At 53.6% G+C, this 19,864-nt stretch overlaps 1 protein-coding gene across 2 annotated transcripts in view; it reads left to right on the top strand.

Annotated features, from left to right (window-relative positions):
- Positions 1–19,864, top strand: part of Lrch (Leucine-rich-repeats and calponin homology domain protein) — a 33,493-nt gene that overhangs the window by 6,715 nt on the left and 6,914 nt on the right. For both annotated transcript variants that reach the window (XM_076321754.1, XM_076321753.1), the window contains exons 2-12: positions 14,154–14,298; positions 14,378–14,610; positions 14,971–15,107; positions 15,218–15,433; positions 16,573–16,734; positions 17,156–17,277; positions 17,409–17,555; positions 17,884–18,287; positions 18,362–18,513; positions 18,603–18,740; positions 19,642–19,719. In XM_076321754.1, coding sequence (XP_076177869.1) covers positions 14,154–14,298; positions 14,378–14,610; positions 14,971–15,107; positions 15,218–15,433; positions 16,573–16,734; positions 17,156–17,277; positions 17,409–17,555; positions 17,884–18,287; positions 18,362–18,513; positions 18,603–18,740; positions 19,642–19,719 — 1,934 coding nt within the window. The remainder of the gene's footprint in view (positions 1–14,153; positions 14,299–14,377; positions 14,611–14,970; positions 15,108–15,217; positions 15,434–16,572; positions 16,735–17,155; positions 17,278–17,408; positions 17,556–17,883; positions 18,288–18,361; positions 18,514–18,602; positions 18,741–19,641; positions 19,720–19,864) is intronic.

The raw sequence follows: 19,864 nt of genomic DNA on the forward strand, positions 1-19,864 counted from the left end.
TTTCGGAAAACGTGGAACCTTGCGCGGAGAAACCTGGAGCTCGAATTTTCCAATTTCGCTGATCCAGCCGGGATCGAAAATTACCGAACCCCGTAAGGAGCGACACCTCTCCCCGAAGCAGGCGAACCGATCGACCCGAGTCACTTGCGTACAAGCGGGGAACCGTAAACTCGTTCTCTGCCCCTCTCCTCGTACCGTCTCCATCGACGAAAGAGCCTCGAGAAAATGTTTCTCGTCCGTCGATTAATCGGTTAATCGATGCCGTCGGGGCGCGCGGACGTTTCGAAGGAAACATTAATCGAACGAGCACGATTTCGAGCCCCCGGGGCGTTAATTAGCAACGCGGCGAGAGCCTCGATGGCCGTTAACGCTCCGCGACGCAACGAGGAGGCGAGGAGGCGAGGAGGCGAGGAGGCGAGGAGGAGTAGGAGAGCCCGGTGGCGCGGAAAACGGGGTTAAAGCGCGACGATTTCGTTTGAAAATCCACGGAGCGTTTCGTCTCCGCAGTCGTGGCCGAAGCTTTGGCGGTTTTGGTATCGCGTACACGACACTCGCCCGCGCGTATCGCGCGTGCAAGGCAACGCGGTGTTTTCGTTGCCGAGTTATAATTAGCAGTATCACACAGGGCCGTCCTAGCGACCGGGCGTACCCACGATCTACGATCGCGCTCGTTGTTTGTTACTTTTCCCTTATCGTTTTACTCACGACCCGAGTGGATCGTTTTCCCCTCTCGCGATACCTCCGCGAGCCAATTCCTCCTTTCCACGGATCGTCTCTGGTTGGTCGTTCACGAGGAGGGTGGTCCCGTTCCTCTCGAAATTCGAGAATGGAAAATTCACGGTCGCGACCTTTGACGGCCAGCGGCGATGATCGCGCGTTCTCCCATTCGCGGGTTTCGCGAACTGGGTCACAGACGGAGGAAAAGTTTGCCGATTCGCGCGAAAAACCTGGCTCGAGGGGTAAGGGTGGGGTTGGGGGTGGGAGGGACGCGCGATGGTGCACGGCCCCTCGAAAGGAACGCATAAAACGGATAATCCGCGACGAGTAGACGAAAGGATGAATTGCTCTGTAAACGTTCGCGGCAACGAGAGCGCGCGATATTAGAAAATGGTACAGCACTGAACCCGATGGACTGCACAGCGGGAAACGATACTTTACCGCGCAACTCGAGTGCAAGACGAGTACCGTGTTTCGCTCCTACCGCGGCCTGGCTGACTTCCGAACACGGTATCGCGAAGATTCGTAGCGTTCGAAAGAAACTCGTCTTTTCCACCTAGCACCGAACCGTGGAAACATCCTAAGGCCGTGATTTATTAATAACCGAAGAGAGTTCGATAAAACGTTATATTTTTAGGTGGACGGAGGATACGAAGATTTCCTCTTCGGGTCGTGTCCACGAATAAACGATAAACTCGAACGATCGATTATTCGGTGAATCTCTCGTTGGGTGAGAATCGAAAACGACAACACGAATAGCTGCTCCGAATAAAAATCCGCGAGCGCGTGGAAACATCGATGGAGAATCGAGTCAATTCTGTTAGCGATAAGTCCGATCCTCGGTAGACGTTTCGACGACGATAATTTCGATGTTGGTATAAAATTGTTACGAGTTTCGTCGCACTCTGCGTTTGTATTCAAAGTGGTACTTTCCTGTCGCGTTTCCCGAATGGCTCGTCCGTATCCTGTTCGTTGCATCGGGAAACCGTTCGTATTTGCCGACAAAAAGCCTACGAGGAGCGTCGTTGCAACGAGCAGCGAGGTTGGCCGGGATTTTTCCCGATAGCTGCCAGTATCCGTGGTCGTTGCTCGGTCAAAGTACCCTCCGGTTTTTCCACCGCGACGACGTCCCAGCGTCTCGGAATAATTTCTTAGCTCGCTGCAACAACCGCAAACGCGGTGAAACGCTTAACTCTCCGCCGTCCCGATGGAAAAGGGACGATAAGCGCGTCGATCGACCAGACTGGCTTAACTTGGCGCGGCTGTCCCGACTCGCGTCTTGTCTGTCGATAAATTCTAGCCGCATTGCAGATACGGGACGTATCTTTCTTCGAAGCGTTCGTTCCGCGAATAACTGTCCGGGAAGGTAGCTCCGAGTTGCGTACCTCTCGAAGAGGGTACGAGGCGTTGCTGACTCGCGAACGGTTGGATGTCGTCTTCGTGAAATTTTCGAAAACGATTATCGACGACGCCCGATGCACGACAGAAGCACGTAGCTTCTCGGGAAAACGATACGTCGACGAACCGGCGTCGTCGGTAATCGAGACAGCTAGAAGAAAAGGGACGGGTAGCTAATTATCGTTCTAGGTAATCCCGTTGGCAGTCCACTCACGCGTGTTACGTGTCGCGGGTCGGAATCGAGCGGTTCGAGATACTGTTACGGTGCGTGCTGTTGTCCTCGCTCGAGCCAGCGTTATAGATAGCGAACGAATGTAATTAAGTTATTCCCGGGTCGTCGGACGATAAGCCGTTCCGTGGCCCGCGATTCGAGACGATCATCATCTACCGAGGTTGGAGCCGAGTATCGATCCAGAGAAACGAAACGGTTCGGGCGACGTTTACGCGAGACGCGTTTCACGTTCGCCGATACTCGATCCGAGAGATTGCGTGCCAGAATTTTTAGAAAAAAAAAAATAGAAAAACGCAACCGAGTGTACTTTATCGACGTCGAAGTCTGTGCATCGGTTTGCACCGCGTTCGTAACGTTTCTTCAAAAATGACTCCGCACTACTCTACTCCGTGACGTAACGGTCGAGTCGAGTCGACGCGAATCGCGCTGCGTAAACAAAGAGATAAACGAGCTCGGCGATCAAAGAAATTAACCCGATCGTTATTTTTCATTTACTTCTTCTTTTTTTTTTTTTTTTTTTTTGCCACGCGACCGTGTCGAATCTTTGCGCATCCACGAGGTCGTGTTCGCGGGGTGACCGCGTTGCCTACTCGATTCCGCGTTCGCTACCGAGAGCGACGAATCGCTTCTGAAATACTCCCACCTCTATCGATCCGACGCGTTTCGCGTTTTCGTTCCGCGTTCTCTCGATGAAAAAAAGCAACCGTCTCGGTTTAACCGCGTTTCGGTAACCCGTACGAGTTTGCACGATCGTATTCGGACCGAAACCGAACCGACGACGTATCTTAAACGGTGACGAAATCCGTCCACCTCCATTCGCCGGCATTTAATGAAAACGACACGCTTCGCCCGCGCTGAATTTTTCACTCCGTGCAAGGTCTATTTCGCCTTCGTCCTAGATTCTCGGTACGCTTTGTTTCGCGCTGCATCCAATCTCCGTGAAAACGCGGCCTCCGATTCGGGATCGCGACGAATAGGTAGGTGGTCCGCTCGTTCCTCTCGACCGTGCGACCGTTGCGCGATCGTTCGGAGAAAAAGAAAGAGAAGACAAAAAAATATAGATATTTTTCCCTCCACCGACGAGGAAGACACCCGGGGCACCATTTGCGCGGCACTTCTTCCGCGACACTTCACGCCTGCACCCTAGACAAGTGGAATTTTTTATTCACCTCGCTTTTGCCCCCGGAAAACGGGTTTTCCTTCTTCGAACAGACAGTCTGAATCCCGCCGCGTTTTGTTCCCGCGTCAGGGCTTTGGCGTTCACTCCCGGTAACGGGAAAGAGAGAACGGAGGTGGGTAGGAGGAACCTTTGAACCGATTTCTAAACGATCGCGGGACGCTCTCCGACCGTGTCGCGCTACCACGAGCCGCTACCCTAATCCATTTCCGCTCGTTTTTCGAATTCCAGCGCCCGCGGGGACGCAGGCAACCGCGAGCGAGGTTTCCCTACCGTTTACCGTTCAGCTCTTTAATCTCTTTGATTTCGCTAATGCATCGGGGAGCTTTCCTATCTGCGGCCGACCGGGGAAAGGTGGTCGCCGATTCGAATAAAACGACCACCGTTCCTGAGGAACGCGCCTGCGTGGCCGTGGTAACCCGAAAAGTAACGCACAAAGAAGATCAAAGCCACTTTTTTTTTTTCTCTTTTCTCTTTTTTCTTTCTTTTCTCTTTCTTTTTTTTTTCCCTGCACCGCCTCGACCGCAAATGCCTCTCCTCTGTCCGCGCGGCCAGACGACTCTAGGCGCGTTTCTCTCTCCGATGATGCGTGTTTCCGATCGTGAATACGTGCGTGACCGCGAGACGCGAGCTCGCGTACGCAGTTGGAAATTATTAACGGAGAAATCGACCGGGGATCGTAATTGCACGGGTCCCTTGTCTCTTCGGACGAGTAACCTGAATCGACGACATTACGATTCGCGAACTAGGTCTTTAGGTTCGAGAGTTTCCTTTTTTTTACTCTCTTTTCTTTTTCTTCTTCGGAGCGCGTGCACGCTGGAACTCGAACGTCGGCGGTCAGTTTTTCTTCGAAACTCTCGTCGCGCGAAACGTTTCGCGCCGTGGCTGCACCGTAATTGATTATTATCGTCGCGTCGAGTACGGCGCGCATTCGTGTCACAGGGTCAAGGTTCGTACGACAGCGTCGAAATTGCTCTCGGAAGAGAGTAGGGGACCCGAATTGTCCCGGGGCCCGGAGGATGTCGCGCGCACTTTTCGAAACTAGCGGAGAAGCGGTTCACCGGACGTGGTGCACCTGCGGTGTCGCAGGGCCAACGTTCGCGAGATCGTATCGAAATCGTTCGTAGGACGGAAGGGCGAGGAATTCGGCCGTTAATAACTCCGTGGAGATGGACGAGGTCCATCCGTCTCCGCGGTACGAAGATTAAAGCGATTTAAAATGGGCTCGTAATTGTGGTCGCGTCTGTCCACCGAAGTAGCCAATTTACGAGCCGGTGAAAAAACGAGGAAATCGAGCCCGAGGCTCCTTGGTGTTTCGATCGTTGTTTTTTCCTCCCGTTCCACGAAGATGTCGTTCGGCACGGGAACGATCCCTCGCCGCGGATAATTAATAGGCCGCCGCGCGATTAAGGCTAACCGAATCTGTATCCCCGCGGCTTCAATTAGATACCGGGGCGAGACCCGCGCGAATAATTCGCGTGGAAACAAATCTACGACCGCGACGTTTCTTGTCGTCCTCGTTAGCCGAGGCTGAATTAGCCGACTCGTCGTTAACGAGGCAGTCCCGTGGACCGCGGGCCCTATCGTCCACGAGGGCCCGCTCGGTGCATCGGGGACGATCGACTCGTAGAAGAACCGTTTACTCTCGCGTGGCGCGACGTGGACTGTCATCGATTCGTCCGACGATGACGTCGAACAAAAGGTGCGCGTCGCGCAGGAGGAGTGTGTCCTTCGGTCGTCTAGTCTCTCGGGGAACAACGTCGGACCGTATTCAAGGCTTTGTTTCGTGGTTACGCAGCGTGGTTACGAACAAAGGGCCTCTGGGCGGCGCGATGGTGCCTGGCCCTTTGCAGCCACCGCGAAACCCGGTGCGGATTTTTTTTCGAGTACCTTCGCCGTAGCCCCGTCCCGGTGCATTCGCGTCTCGACGCTCTCCTCCGTTCGTTTTCAGCCGCGTCCCGTCAACGAAAATGTTTCGCCGAGAATCTCCGGTCGCCTGAAATACACCGACGCCGACACACGCGCGAGGGGAAAAAAAAGAAAAAATACTCGCTCGCTCGGAACCTCGGCGATCGTGGATTCTCGGAGCAGAACCACCCCCGTCGGCGCCATCGTCGGGACGATTCGCGCGTAATTCGATCGTTCGATCGTTCGATCGGGAAACGAGAAGCCGCGTGCTTCCGGAACGCGCCCTCGGACGACGAAAATCGAATCGATCAACGATTCGCCCCTCGACTCGTTCGACACCGTGATTGTTTCGAGAAACTTTGTTCCTTGACCTCTCGGAACGATCTTCTCTCACGATCAGGGCCGTGCGAAGCCAAGGGAACGTCGCTCGGCTTAGAAGCGGAACAAATTTAATCGGGCGCGTGTACAGCCCGGTTCGCGCGCGAAACTCGTCCGCGGGTGCGCGAAGCGTATCGGCGTCGTAATCGGGGCGAAGGTCGTCGCGGGTTGCCCCGGGGCGTTGAAACCCACGGGCACGTAGCTGCTCGTAACGTACGCGTAGTTTGAGCGGAGTAACCTGTACACACGACGGATAAATAAAATAAATAAAGTATTCCCCGTTGGAGGTACGGGTCGGTCGACGCGGTGTAACGCGATCTTTCGACGCGTTATCGAGCGCGCGGTCTCGTTGCGAGACGGTCTGGTTCCACCCCGTGCACCTTTCGACGAGTCGGGCTCCGCGTCCCAGGCCGCACGGTTTTTTCCACCTCGGGTATTAGTTTTTAGGTCAAGGATTTAGGTGGAGCCGCGCAGCCTGGAAACTCGGTACCCCGGCTCGTTGCGCCGCGAACGAGGAGCCACCGGTAAACGCGCCGCGAGAAATTCTCGAGGGCTCCGGAGGGGACGCAGGAGGGAAACGGGGGCACGGAGGGAGGAACTCGACTCGGCTTTTCGCGGTCTGCGCGGAAGGAAACGAAACTCCTCCTTCTCTGCCTCCTCTGCCTCCTCCGCCTCCTCGGCGACTCCGTGATAACTGAAAACGCCGTCGTAGGGAATAAAGGGAGAGCCTCCCCTTCCTCTTTTCGGCACAGACGAAACGACGAGTTTTTTTGCGCGCGAGCTTTTTCTCGTCGGTGGCTCGTGAATGCGAATAACGAGTCGATAATTTGGCGCCGCGGGCCTTCGACTCTATTCGAGGAACTTTTAGACTTCGAGCGTTGCGCAACGCGAGGTTAACGCTCACGGTAACGCCGACCGTTACCAAAAAGGTCTCGCGCCGGTACACGCAGGTGTATCGCAACCCGGAGAAAGTGTCGCGAATATCGTTAACACGGTTCGCGGATCGTTATCAGTTGCCGTCTCTGTTATCCGATACTTGCCCGCGATTGTTTATCGCGTCTAGAATCGCGTCGGCGTACTTGACATTCCGATCGAACCGTGTCCCGTAATTGGAAACTTCGAGAGCTTGTACCACCGTCGACTCACGCTACGTACGATCTACAAGTATTTCGTCGTTGTCGCGATCGAGACGTGCATCCGTACGGTGTACAAGTATTTTGTCGTTGTCGCGATCGAGACGAGGATCCGTACGGTGTACAAGTATTTTGTCGTTGTCACGATCGAGATATGCATCCGTACGGTGTGCAAGTATTTTGTCGTTGTCGCGATCGAGACACGCATCCGTGTAGCTCGTTCTCGGAGAGACAATAACGACGTTACGCGTGCCGAACGTCCTCGAGATGTTGTCACGGTTCGGTTCCACGTTGGCGCCAGGTTCTCGGGGAACGCTGTATCGGTTGAAATCGACATCGCGAGGTGCTTTCAACGTAGCAACGATCGCGAGCGGATCGGCTACAGTGAGAAACCGAATCGTGGAAAAAGATTGTCCTTTGTTCGCGAAACGCGATTCCATGGAGACGGGTCTCGGTTAGGTGCGCTTGTACACGAAGGCGTGCACGCGTACCGGCACGCTCGAACACGCAGCACGCACAATGCGACGCACTGTTCGGCACGCATTGCCCGTCTCGGACAGGCGGCAGGACTATGGAAACCGGCTGCGCGATACAACCTTCTTTATTTTACGTTCTCGCTCGGACGTTTCCCCACGAGTTTAATTCATGCACCGTCGCTCGAATCACCGAGCACCGACCAGATGCCTGACGACCCGTTCTAGCCGTGCAACCGGGTCGTCGTGATCCCGAGGGATCGTGGCGATGCTCGTCGATCGTCCACCGAACTCCCCGATTGCGTCCAATTAAACTTACCGTCGCACGATGATCAAATTTTAACAATTTATCGTCGAGTTACCGCGTTCGAGGCAATCGATCGCACGCGAAGTAAAGAGCACGGTACCGATACGTTTGTTAATTATTCGGAGCACGTGCTAACGAATCTCACGGTCCTCGAGGTACGTCGTGGAGCCAAGATTCATCGAGTATTCTCACCTCGGGTTTCCAGCTTCGAAGAGTTTCGATCCTACCTTGATCTCCTTTCGCGAAACGATACGTTGATGTTGAAAAAATTTCACCGATAAGATTGCGAGAACAGCGGAGATACGAGGTGTATCGGTGTAACGGAAGTACCATTGGACGAGTGTAAAAGTGGAAGGTCAATAACGATACGTACATCGTTCGAGAGGATTCGAGCCAGAGAACGAACAACACCTGGTTGTTTTCCGCTGGTGTTCTTTGTTGTCGGTGATGTCCTTAAAAGACTCGAGGTGTCGGTAGCGCTCGCGCCGCGGAAGGAATTATCGGAGCTCCCGCGCGGAATCGTTCGATCGTTCATTTTGACCCGTTATAAGAGACCACCTTGTACGTCCTTCCTGTGTAGTCGTGGACGGACTTGCATTATTGAAACGGAACATCGGCGGTCTTCATTAGCGGGAGGATCGATTCGCGAGTGGACAAATGGACAATTGGATTCAACGTCGACGAATGGTCACCGAGTGCCGTAAACGATACGAGCAACGTTCGAAAATCAACCTCTGCGAAACTGATCGCGACCAACGACAATTCGAAGGTCGCTCGATCGACGATCGCGACGATCCGCGTCGATGGTCGCGCGATCCACGGACTATTTCGATTCTTCTTCGTCTCCGACCGTGAAGTTCGATCGAGTATGCGAGTCTTGTCCGCGTCGCCTCGCGTCCTCGTCGCCGGAAGTGATGCCGGCCTCCTCCGACAAAAGCGTCGGAGACGTTCGTTCCATCTCGCTCGTGCGCACTCGAGTTCCCTCTGTCCTGCTTTTCCTTCTCCTCGAGCGTTCCCGGACCCCCCCGCGTGTTCTCCACGCTTTTCTCTTTTCGTCTTTTTGACGCGATCGCCTCGCCAATGACACGGCGATAGCGACGATTCAAGGACGCAGAAGAAGAAGACGTTCCCAGAGGCGTTGAACGACGCCGCCGTCGCCGATTTCCTTCTGAACGTCCCTTTCTCGAATCATTTCGCCATTCGTCGAGCGTCCTTCTTCGTCCATCGTCGTCTCTTCCGTTCGACGCCCCGACAACTCGGTGAAAGTCAATTGCCGTGGGTGATCAAATTATCGCGAACACTTCGAAACGAACGTTTATCCCACCTCGGGAATGGAATTGATAATTAAAACGATACTCGGAAGAGCAAACGTATCGTTACGTTCCCGTGGCGATCGCTTACTACCGAACGATTGATATTAATCGTTGTTTGCGATGCAATTCGACGCGGCTCCCGCGGGTTTTCCATCGGTTTCGCGTGCCCGGTGAGTTTCCAGGCCGCGATTAAAAACTCGAATTCTTTTTTTTTTTCCCCCGTTCGTTTGTTTCTTTTTCGTGCCGAGTAAGCTGGTTACGCTTTATAGCGCGGCGCAGTGTAAATACACGTTGCTAGTTATTCGAGAACGAGAGAAAGCGTGTAATTTAACGAGGATGCGGGGTACCACCGAAAACGCGAACCGTGTAATTTCTCGCGGCGTTGGTAACGATCGCGATCGTTCGTCGCGGCGAGCCGTTTCGTTCGTCCACGGATCGACGAAGCGACGCAACACCGATCGTCGTCGCGGGAGAAAGAAACGAGCAACGAATTCCTCGTTGTTTCGATCATCCCGTCCTTGCGAACGTCCCCGCTGGCGAACGGAACGACGTCTTCGAGCTGTCGCGCTCGAGTGGCGCGAATCGAGGCACGCGGAACCGATCCGATTCTCCTCGAAACGTTTCCCGTTTAAATACACGTACGAAGCACGTGTTTCCCGCCTCGACGCTCGATCGCGAGCGTAAACGCTCACGCGCGAGCGCTCTCGCTCTCGCGTCTCGGGGAAAAAGCAATTCCCTCGGTGTTTGAAAGCCTCGCTTTGTTAGGACGGAAACGTCGCAACTTCTGGCAACTCTGGTTTCCCGTAGCGCTAGAGGCTTTATAGTTTCCAGGTACCGGGGGCAACGGGAGGGCTGTAACAACGTCGTGTAAACATCGAGCGAACCGTGAATCGCAACTTTGGATGGGAGGAAAAAAAAAAATAATGTTCACGACCGTGGCGAAGGGTTGCTCCGCGACGAGAAACTTTCCACCCGAAGGTACTGCGAGGGTAGAACGACCGAAACAATAAATTGTAACCGACGGAATATCGACGAGAGAGAAAGAGAAGAGAGAGAGAGAGAGAGGGACACGCGACGCAGCACGGTCGTTCAAAGGAGTATTCGGAGCAGAATTAAATCCGTTCCAGACACTTGGATCACGGAGCCCTCGTTAACGGAGAGTTCTAACGCGGTTACCGATCATTAGTTCGTAAGGCGTTCGTTTCCCACCGAATGATTTTATTTTCCACGAGGAGTGACTCGCCCAAGGAGGGTGCGGTACTCCATGGGACACCTTGCGCTCGCTCGGCGGAGCCCAACCCCCTGGACGATATTTGCCATGGGGGCGTTATCGATCGGGCGACCCTCTGTTTCCACGGTTTCACGGCGGCCCTTATGCCGGCTCTTATAACCCCATATATACGTATACCCGGGGAAGGATAACTTAACGTCGTTACGGTATTCTTTGCCTCTCGCGTTTCGTCCCTGGCGTTCCTTTTTTCCAATGTGGATGGATATCACCGGTTACGGATTATTCCCGTGACAGTGACACCGTATACGCGATGTCGCAATCGCGAAACGCGGTGCGAGCCGCGCGGTATCGCGGAAAAACCGTGTTCCGTTCCACCCCGGCTCTCTTCCGTCCTCGAATTAGCACCCGAGTCAATTTTTGCTCTCGGTCGCTGACCCTGGGGCGCTTTTGTAGCGTACCGTTTCGTGACGCGACACGCCCAGGGAACCCGAGAACGCCCCGTACGCCGGCCTCGTAAATTTCCGCAAAAGACGACGCGAACTTTTCTCTAGTTCGCGGTTGGAAAGAACCAACGGCTGGAAAACAGCAACGCGCGGACATCGGCCGGCCTGGCGCGCCCGGGCGCGAGTAACGTTCCCGATCTACGCTCCGTTGAGAACTTCACGGATGGATCAGGATCTGGACCGCGAGAGCAGTGAAATTTTTCGAAAACTTTTCTCCACTGACACGTTAATTCCTCGCTGGAACGCGTATTCCACTTTATCCGTGAGCCGGCCGCGACGAAGAGGGAGAGGAAAGAAGCCTCGATCCACGAACAAAAACTCGATTCTCGGTAAAGGAGAATATCGCTCGATTTCTCGAACCTGTTATCTTCGATGTGCCTAATCTGCCGTCCCAGATACGCAAACCGAACAGAAATACGTTTGTCCGTGTACCGGATTAGAACTTGTTGCAATATCATCGAGCCGCGCGATAGTAACCCCCCTCGTGCGGTGAATTTTATTTCGTTTCGTCGGCTCGCGCCCGATAAGAAAATTGTTTCTCGGTCGGTTGTACGCCGGTGTACGGGAATTAATTAACATTGCGCAACCCGTGTCGCGAAACACGGGGAGCTGCCGTCGGTAAGGAAACCGTGAACGCGAATCCCATAAAATTTCCAACGTCGAATTTTACGTTCGCGTTGCGCAATGGAGGTCAATGAGAATCGAATAGCCTGTTATCCGATCCCCGCACGGGGCGTTCTTTCGTTCGGTTTACGTCCTACGTGTCGGTTTCACGGGGCCGTTGTCCTCGGGGCGCCTCGACGCGCAAATTAACATGGAAATTACGAGGCGGACATTTTCCGCTCGTACACCGAGCTCTCGTACACACGGTCGAGCGTTTATGATTGCGCGGGACCGTCTTTCCGGCGTTATTGTCTTCTGCGTATGCATAAACGCGCGGCCGCTCGACGATAATAATGCAAACACGGTGATTCCCGTGACTCGGTAAGGTAAAAGTACCAGTTGACCGTGTACCGGTAGTTGCTTCCATGAAAAAAGAGAGAGGGAAAAAAAAAAGAAAAGTGGATGAAAATGGGAGCCCAGGGGGTCGTGTTCGTAATAGAAAAGCAACGTCGCGGTAACTTTGATCCTTTCCAGGTCGTTGTTCGAAAATTACAATGCGCGTGGGAGGGAAGAATTTTTTTTTTTTTTCTTTTTTTTTTCAATTTTTTCAAACTACGATACGAATCATGGACACACTGCGCAGATGTCCAATAGCGATCAACGACGAATTACGACACGGGTTATTATTGGATTTAAATTTTAAAGTTTAAATTATCAGGTTTAAATTTCTTTCACTTTCCACGTCTTTGGAGCCACGCGCCACGATTCCCTCTTCTCGTTACATCGAACTCGAAGAAGAGTCGAGTCACAACTTCCTGGTAATTCTCTCACGGACGAAATTGTACGCGATTCGCGAGCGCGAAGACCGCAACAGATGGGCAACTTTTTGCGACAATTGTCTCGTAAACGGTCTCGATTAACGGTACGCTTATCATGCGCTGCCCGCGTCGCGCGTTATTAGCCCGCGAGCTACCAGACCACGTTTTACGTCTTCGCTCGCTCGAACGACGCCGATCCGTGCAATTATTTCGATCATCGAAAACTACCGCGCGCGCGTGCACGACACACCGTGAACCACGCCCCACGGACTCGCAGAAATGTCACTATAACGAAATTCGCGGAGCGTCGCGCGAACCCGCGTACGTGTCGCGTATAGTATCGATCCGCCGTGGCCGGACCTCGACCTTGGTCCTTGGAATTGGCCGGTGCATCGACCCTTCGCGAGACACCCCGTACAGTCACGAACACCCCCCGTTCGTCGTTACGATTTTTATTCACCGTTAGAACGGTGGATGGTTGCCAACCGGAAATTCGACCGCGATTGTTGCCCGTTCGTCGACGCGATACGCTCGAGAATCTCGCGTGGATTCGAACGCGTCTTCGTATCGACCACGCGTCGACTCGCCGAACACGCGCGAGGGGAAGTCGTCGTCGACGACACCCGAGAGAGCGAAAATGTTTTAATTTTCATGGTGCAGCGGGGGGAGTGGCGGTGACGATGGCACAGAAACGGAACCAGGGGTTGCTATTCTCGTCTCCATCGTGCGAACACGAACGGGCCGACGCCCTTGCTCGGCCGATTATGCGATCGACCGTGTACCGATGGTTCCACGCTTTGCCTTTCCACCCCATGGCTTCGTTCCCATTACGAGAGAGAGAGACGTGGACGCGCACGGGGGAAACACCGACCGCTCCCCTCGATATGTATATATATATAGATATATATATGTATCACCGTAACGAAATTCGCGGAGTCAGGCTCGGTGACGAACAACCCGTACCCGAGAAAACTCCGAGTATCCTCCGGAATACCGATTGGCAATTTCCGTGGTTCCGATCGTTCGTCGAACGGATTCCCCGAGACCCAATTTCCGCGTTAAAGCCGCACCGTATCACGTTCTCGCGATTTCCACGAATTCGGGGTGTTTCTACTCGTTCTCGGTGACGTACCCGCTGCTCGAGGAGTTGGCGTTCGCTAAGAACGCGACCGTGTTCTCGTCGAGTGGCGCTTTCGATCCGCTAGACGGAACTCGAGAAGTTGGCAACCGAAGGGAGAACGAACGAACGATTCGAACTCGGTTCGGGGACCAGCCCTCACCGAGAAGTCGAAAACACACAGACGTTGGTTATTGATCAGAAAGGAGGTCCGAAGCGGACGGGAGCAGCAGCTGAGCCACCCTTATCTTTTTCCTAGCCACCGTACCGAGGCTGTGCACGCACGTGGCCGTCGGCAACCCCATTCATAAGAACCCCCGACGAACTCGAAGGCCACCCTAACCGGAGCACAGCTGTTGCCACGGGAATACTATCGATGTCGTCGATTAATACCGTCTCCTTAACGACGAGGAGCGTTACTTTCGCGAACTCGACGAAAAGAAGCAAAAAAAAGAAAGAAAACGAGATAATATCTTACCGCGACGATAACTCGGTAATTCACCGTGACGCGATTTTTGGTACCTTGCTTCGAACAGGGGTCTCTCGACGCTCGATATTCAACGTCGATACGTAACTATTCGCGAGTTCCGTGGAGTTCGACGAGCTGGATTTCGGTACGAGTGCCTCGACCGAATTAACTTCGTTTCCGCCCAAGATCGAAGGGTCCTCGAAACTTATAAACGGCAGGGTTGTATCGAGACTTTTCGGAGACTCGGGGAAATTCGATATCGGGGGTGGGGGGAAAAAAAGATCCCCAGGGTGGGTGTGTCCGCGCGTAATTCGGGTAGGTTGAAATCGAGCCGGGAAATACATCGATAAACGGTATTATTCGTTTCCTGTTGCAGATCTCTCGAAGAATCGTTTCGCCGAATTACCGGAAGAGGTCACCGAGTTCCCCTTCCTCGAGAAGCTTCACCTCTACCACAATGCCATACGAATCATACCGGAAACCGTGGCGATGTTGCAGTCCCTCAACTACCTCGATCTTAGGTCCGTACGAACGCCGAGAATCCGTGGATCGCGAGATCCGGGATCCGTTTCATCGAACATCGACTCATTCTGTTCGCAGTCGGAACCAATTGACGTCTCTACCTCGAGAGATATGCAGGCTACCGTTGCAAACGTTGCTGGTCGCGCACAATAGATTAGCATCGTTGCCGGACGAATTGGGGAGAATGTCGGGCCTGGCCGAGCTCGACGCGGGCTGCAACGAGATCACCAGTCTGCCACCTCGGATGGGCGACCTCGCGCGACTCAGGTCCCTGGACTTGAGGAGCAACGTGCTCGTGCACCTGCCTATAGGTATCGAATTTGCGAACGTATCGCGCGATCTTCGAAACACTTTTACCGTAACGAGACAATTGGGGACGTCCGGCGTTAGCGTCGCGCGATAAACGATCTCTGTAAGGAGAGCTTCGAGAGCTCGCGTGTCCTTGACGAAGGACGGAATTCCCCGAAAGGTTGCACCGCGGCACGGGTGAACGTATCTTCGATGCGGGCGTTAAAGTCCCTCTTCTTTTATTTTCTCGCGTACCGTGTCCCCGCTGCTCACCTTCATTCTTTTTTTACCGGTCGTTCGCGAATTTCGGCGGGATTATTCTTCTCGCGGTAACCGCGCGCCGAGTGAACGCGGAAGGATCGTTCACCGACAATTCTGCGCAGAACTGACGTACCTGAGACTCGTGAAGCTGGATATCAGCGGGAACCGAATATCCGTGCTTCCGAACGAGATGAGGAAAATGAAGAGCCTGGTCGACTTTCGGCTGTCGGACAATCCTTTGACCTCGCCGCCTGCCTCGGTGAGCCAGCCGTTTCATCTCTCTAACTTCGTCTCTCTAACAGATCCGTAACTAGCCTCTTCGAACGGTATCCGTCTGACTGTCTCGGATTTCTTCGCGATTGTTCCCAGCTATGCATTCGCGGGCGAACGCACATCTTCAAGTATTTGGAGAGACAGGCGGCGAAGCACGAGAGGGCACGCGGGGGCCGGGCGAGGAGGATACCCCTGGATGTCAGAGGTCACGCGACCTTGGACACGAGAACCCACAGACGGCACAACGTCGACAGCGGTTACAGCACCAGCGACGGCGTCGATAAACGCTGGTCACAAGAGATCCACAGCGCGGTTAGTTTCATCGGCGTGGTACTCGCACTCTTCTTTTCTCTTCGCTTCTTCGCCGATCTCGGCGCCAAACTATTCGCCGATCGGCCCCCCAACCCGTTAGACACCTCCCGTAGATGATATCCCCGTCCAGGATCGCTCTCCCGACTCTGTCCCCGTGACACGATGACATGTAGAGGAACGAAAACGCAAATAAACTTGAATTTTCTCGTCATCCGAACTAGCGTACACCGGTAGTACCAATTGTCGCAATGACTCCTCCTTCGTCGTCTCTCAACCTCTGCCAAGCTCTCCCGATCGAACATCTCCCGTAGCGATCCTTCCACAACCAGTGGACCGTTTCAACTCCGTTTCGAGACGTCCTTGCGACACGATTACGCGAACGAATCAAAGTACGAATAAAGTCGTAGCTGGTCAAGCAAGCTTCGAACTCGTGAGCACCTTCGCGTCGAGCACCTTGCCGACGCAGGTGCACGACGCATGCTAATCCCATGAAATATACATCGCGGGTCAGTTTGTTTCCTTCGCCCTATTTCTTTCTCGTTGCTTTCTCGTGGCGAGCTTCTCACCATCGTTTACGCACCTCCGGTAAGATCCTCTCCTCCATCGTATCGAAGCTTCCCCGTTCAGGACCAGGTCGGTGCGGTCCTCGCGGCACGATTACGCGCGGAGGAATGAAAGTGGGAATAAAATGTTTCACGAGCAAGCTTCGTCGAATTGCCACTCGTAGTGCCCCTCTACCGAACACCTTTGCGCGCAGGTGCACGAGGAACGTCGGACCCAAGAATTCACCTTGACTTTCGGTCAAGGTCTCCTCGACCTTCCGCTCGTTTCCTCTGCTTTTTCGTACCTGTACCGCGAGTTTCTCAACCCAACCGGTGTCGCAGCATCCGGTCGTGCGATATCCGGTAGAATCCTTCTCCAGGCTGTAGCGAACCGAGACCGTTTCCAATTCTACCATCGGTGGTACCACGATCCGTAGAATCCTCACCTTGCAACGGAAGTGTCCCGATAGTCTCTTCGATGGTGACGGAGAGATCGAGTCTGCCGCGCAAGCGAGCGCGTATCACCGGGCCCATCGGTGGCTCGTCGAATTCTTCTCTGTCGTAGTAGCCCTCTGCTGGACACCTTTTTGCGCGCAGGTGCACGACGGTGAGATACGGGGGCTGTGGCGGCAGGAGTGTTCGCCCCTCTCGATAACGCTGCCCCACGAGGCGGCCGTGAACGGATCCTGCAGCGGGACATCGACACCGAGCACCATCTCGCCGGGCGAGCACACGTCCCTCGAGGACGAACTCGGCAAGGTACGTTCGCCTGGAACCGAAGAGTACGCGACCTCCGAGAAGGCGATTCGAGCGTCGATTTTCAGGCCCGGGCCGGCCCCCACCCCCGATCGAGAGGATTTTGCAACGGTTCCGCCGTGAGTTCTCGCGCTCGTTCCCCGCGACTTCGCGCCGCCGTATGATACAACGTCTATATTTAGCGATTGAATAGAAACTCGTCGCGCGCCCCTTGAAAACGATATCTGTGTTGTCGAGACGCGCTTGGCCGTCGTTCAAGCCTCGTTGAACGACCTTAACCCATTGAAAGAACTCGTAGCCGGGCGTCGCGATTAACCCCGCGCGCGCCTACGATACCTCCACCGAACAAGAGAGAAAGAGAGAGAGAGAGAGAGAGAGAGAAAGGAAGAGAGACTCTTTCCATCGTGGTCGATTTGTTTCCCAGGCAATGATACTGCACGATCAACTGGAAAAGAGAAGACTGGAGAGGAGCACCTCCGAGAACGGCGCCGATGTCAGAAGACCGATGACCTCCGGCCTCTATCACGCGTCAATTACCCCGCCCGGGTAAGCGAGACGTTAATAACCCGACGAGAAACCGCTACGCGTACTCCGCGAGGCGTAGCACACCGGCCTCGAATCGATCCCGTACGTTTAACCTCGGCGACGACTGGAGCCCGTTCTCGTTTATTTTACAGCCCCCTCGAAACCGCTCACTCGAATCAAACGCAGCCGGTGACGACCAACACGCAATCGGTCCAGCCGTTGCAGAACCCGGTCGCGAACACCACCTCCTTGGCGAACGGTGACGAGAAGAGGCCTCTCAATCACATCCAAACGTACAGGTACGGTACGCGTTGCACTCGAGACGCCGCCGCGTGTACCGGAACACGGCAGAGATTTCGAGAACGACGAACCGAGTCGCGACCGGAGTACTCGGGTATTTTCGTTGCGAATGGTCCAGCGTGGAGAGTCGAACCGAGTACATGGGATCTAAGATTAGCAAACTTCGCGTTGCGGTTAACTACCGAGCGTTCCGTCGATGGACTTTCCGAGAATCGGGCGCGGAATCGGGTTGTCACGGTTTCGTGGAAAATTTCAGTGTCGAGAAACCGAACGTGACGGAGTTCAGCGATTGAAAAATTTACGAACGACACGCGTTCGGACTTTCAGAGAGTACAAGGAAGCGCTGAGACAACAGAGGGTCAACGAGGGACCGAGCGTGTACAGACCCCGCGAGCAGGTGACTCCGTCTGGCAACGAATCGCAGAGCAACGAGACCACGGACTCGGGCAGTAACAAGGAAGCGGTCGCTCTCACCGGTAAGCAGATATTCAACGAGGAGAACGCCACCAAGAGACCGGTACAGAAGGTGACACCGTCCCGCATCAACTATCAGAACACACCGATTATCAACGGCAGCAATAACGAGTACAACAATAAGAACGGGAAGTACCTCGAGCAACCGTACAAGAAGCCTAATTCGCCAATCAAAACCTCGTCGAGCATTCTATCGTCGGGTTCCAGTCCCGGGCATACACCTAGACTAGTCAAAACGGCAGTTGGATACGTGGAAGGTAACCAACGAAACGATTAGATTCGCGAACGTCGATCAGAGCCATTCGTTGAACCGCGAATCGCGTCTTCGCAGGTAACAAGAGTCCGAGCAGAAACGGTGGTAGCCCGAAATCACCACGATCGGTCACTTGGAACAGCAACGTGCCAGAGAAATATTCCTTCACCATGAGAAGGGAGTTCGAGCGTGCCAAGGAGGAGGCCGACTTGATCGAGCAGTTACGAAGCGTGAGTATTCGCTTTTAACGCGCGATCGAACACCAACCGATCGACCGACCGAGCGGAGTTGGCCGAGCTTTACGGTTCTCCCTTTTCAGCACATAGAGACCCGGCTGAAGATGGCTCTACCGGAAGACCTCGCACCTGCGTTAACGGACGGAGTCGTCTTATGTCATTTGGCGAACCACGTGAGACCCAGATCGGTCGCCAGCATCCACGTTCCTTCGCCAGCCGTGGTAAGGCGTTTACGAGCGATCGCGAGGATCGGGGAGCAAACGCTTTTCGAACCTACACCGGAATCGAGCCTCCGTTTAACCCTTTCGCTTCGGCGGGCGTGTTTATACGCCATCGAAGAATGACCATTCGTATACGAAGAGCGTATATATACGCTCTGGGAAATGGTCGCTGAGAAACAAAGAGCGTATGTATACGTTCGTACAGTATACACTTTTATTTCATACTTTACACGAGACACTTTTGTTAATCGAGTATCTGGCATTAAAAATGCCTGAACGAGGCATCAGAAAAAAAAATCAAGTTCGAAAATGTGTCGTCTGTAGTAAACGCGGTAAAAGACGCGAGTCGAGGCACTATTGTTCACAATGTGACGTTGGCTTATGCGTGGTTCCATGCTTTGAACTCTATCGTATCAAACTTGATTATTAATATCGTGTCTGGCTTTAAATACTTCAGCAATTTCGTTGTATCGTATTAAAGAAATATTATACGAGCATTATAATATAATACATGAAAAAATAAATTACCATAACAAAGTTTTACATTTTATAAAGTAAAATGATATTGCCGAATATAATAAATATCGTTGCGAAATTTCGAGAACAAGAAACGACTTCTATTTACTCCGTAGCATTCCGTATCTCGGTGTCAACTATTAAATAATTCGCTCCGTTCGCAGCAATCGCATTTTGTCGCGAACGCTCCGTAGCGAAAGGGTTAAGAGTTGAAAGAAAGAGCGAAGGAATCAAAGTTCGTTGAAGAACGATAACGCAAAGTACGAAGAAACGCTCGATCGAGAAAGCGCTCGTTCCCTTCTCCCTCCGATCTCGTTAGACTTTAAGTACATCTCGCGTCGAATTCGAAACATCGAACCGAACGATTCTCCGTTCCGATTCGCAGCCCAAGCTGACAATGGCGAGATGCAGACGCAACGTCGACAACTTCCTCGAGGCTTGTCGGAGAATCGGCGTCGACGAGGTAAGCCACTGTCCCTGTACTCGTATCACCCGATCTTTCTCTCGAGAGGTCTCTGTGCTTTGTCTCGCGCTCGCAACACCGCGGCAAACAACGCGACGCTCTCGAAACCGAGCGACACGGGCGCAGTTGCTCACCGTTCTCCAAT

The sequence above is a fragment of the Ptiloglossa arizonensis genome, chromosome 10 (genome assembly GCF_051014685.1).
Source record: "Ptiloglossa arizonensis isolate GNS036 chromosome 10, iyPtiAriz1_principal, whole genome shotgun sequence".
Taxonomy (NCBI): domain Eukaryota; kingdom Metazoa; phylum Arthropoda; class Insecta; order Hymenoptera; family Colletidae; genus Ptiloglossa; species Ptiloglossa arizonensis.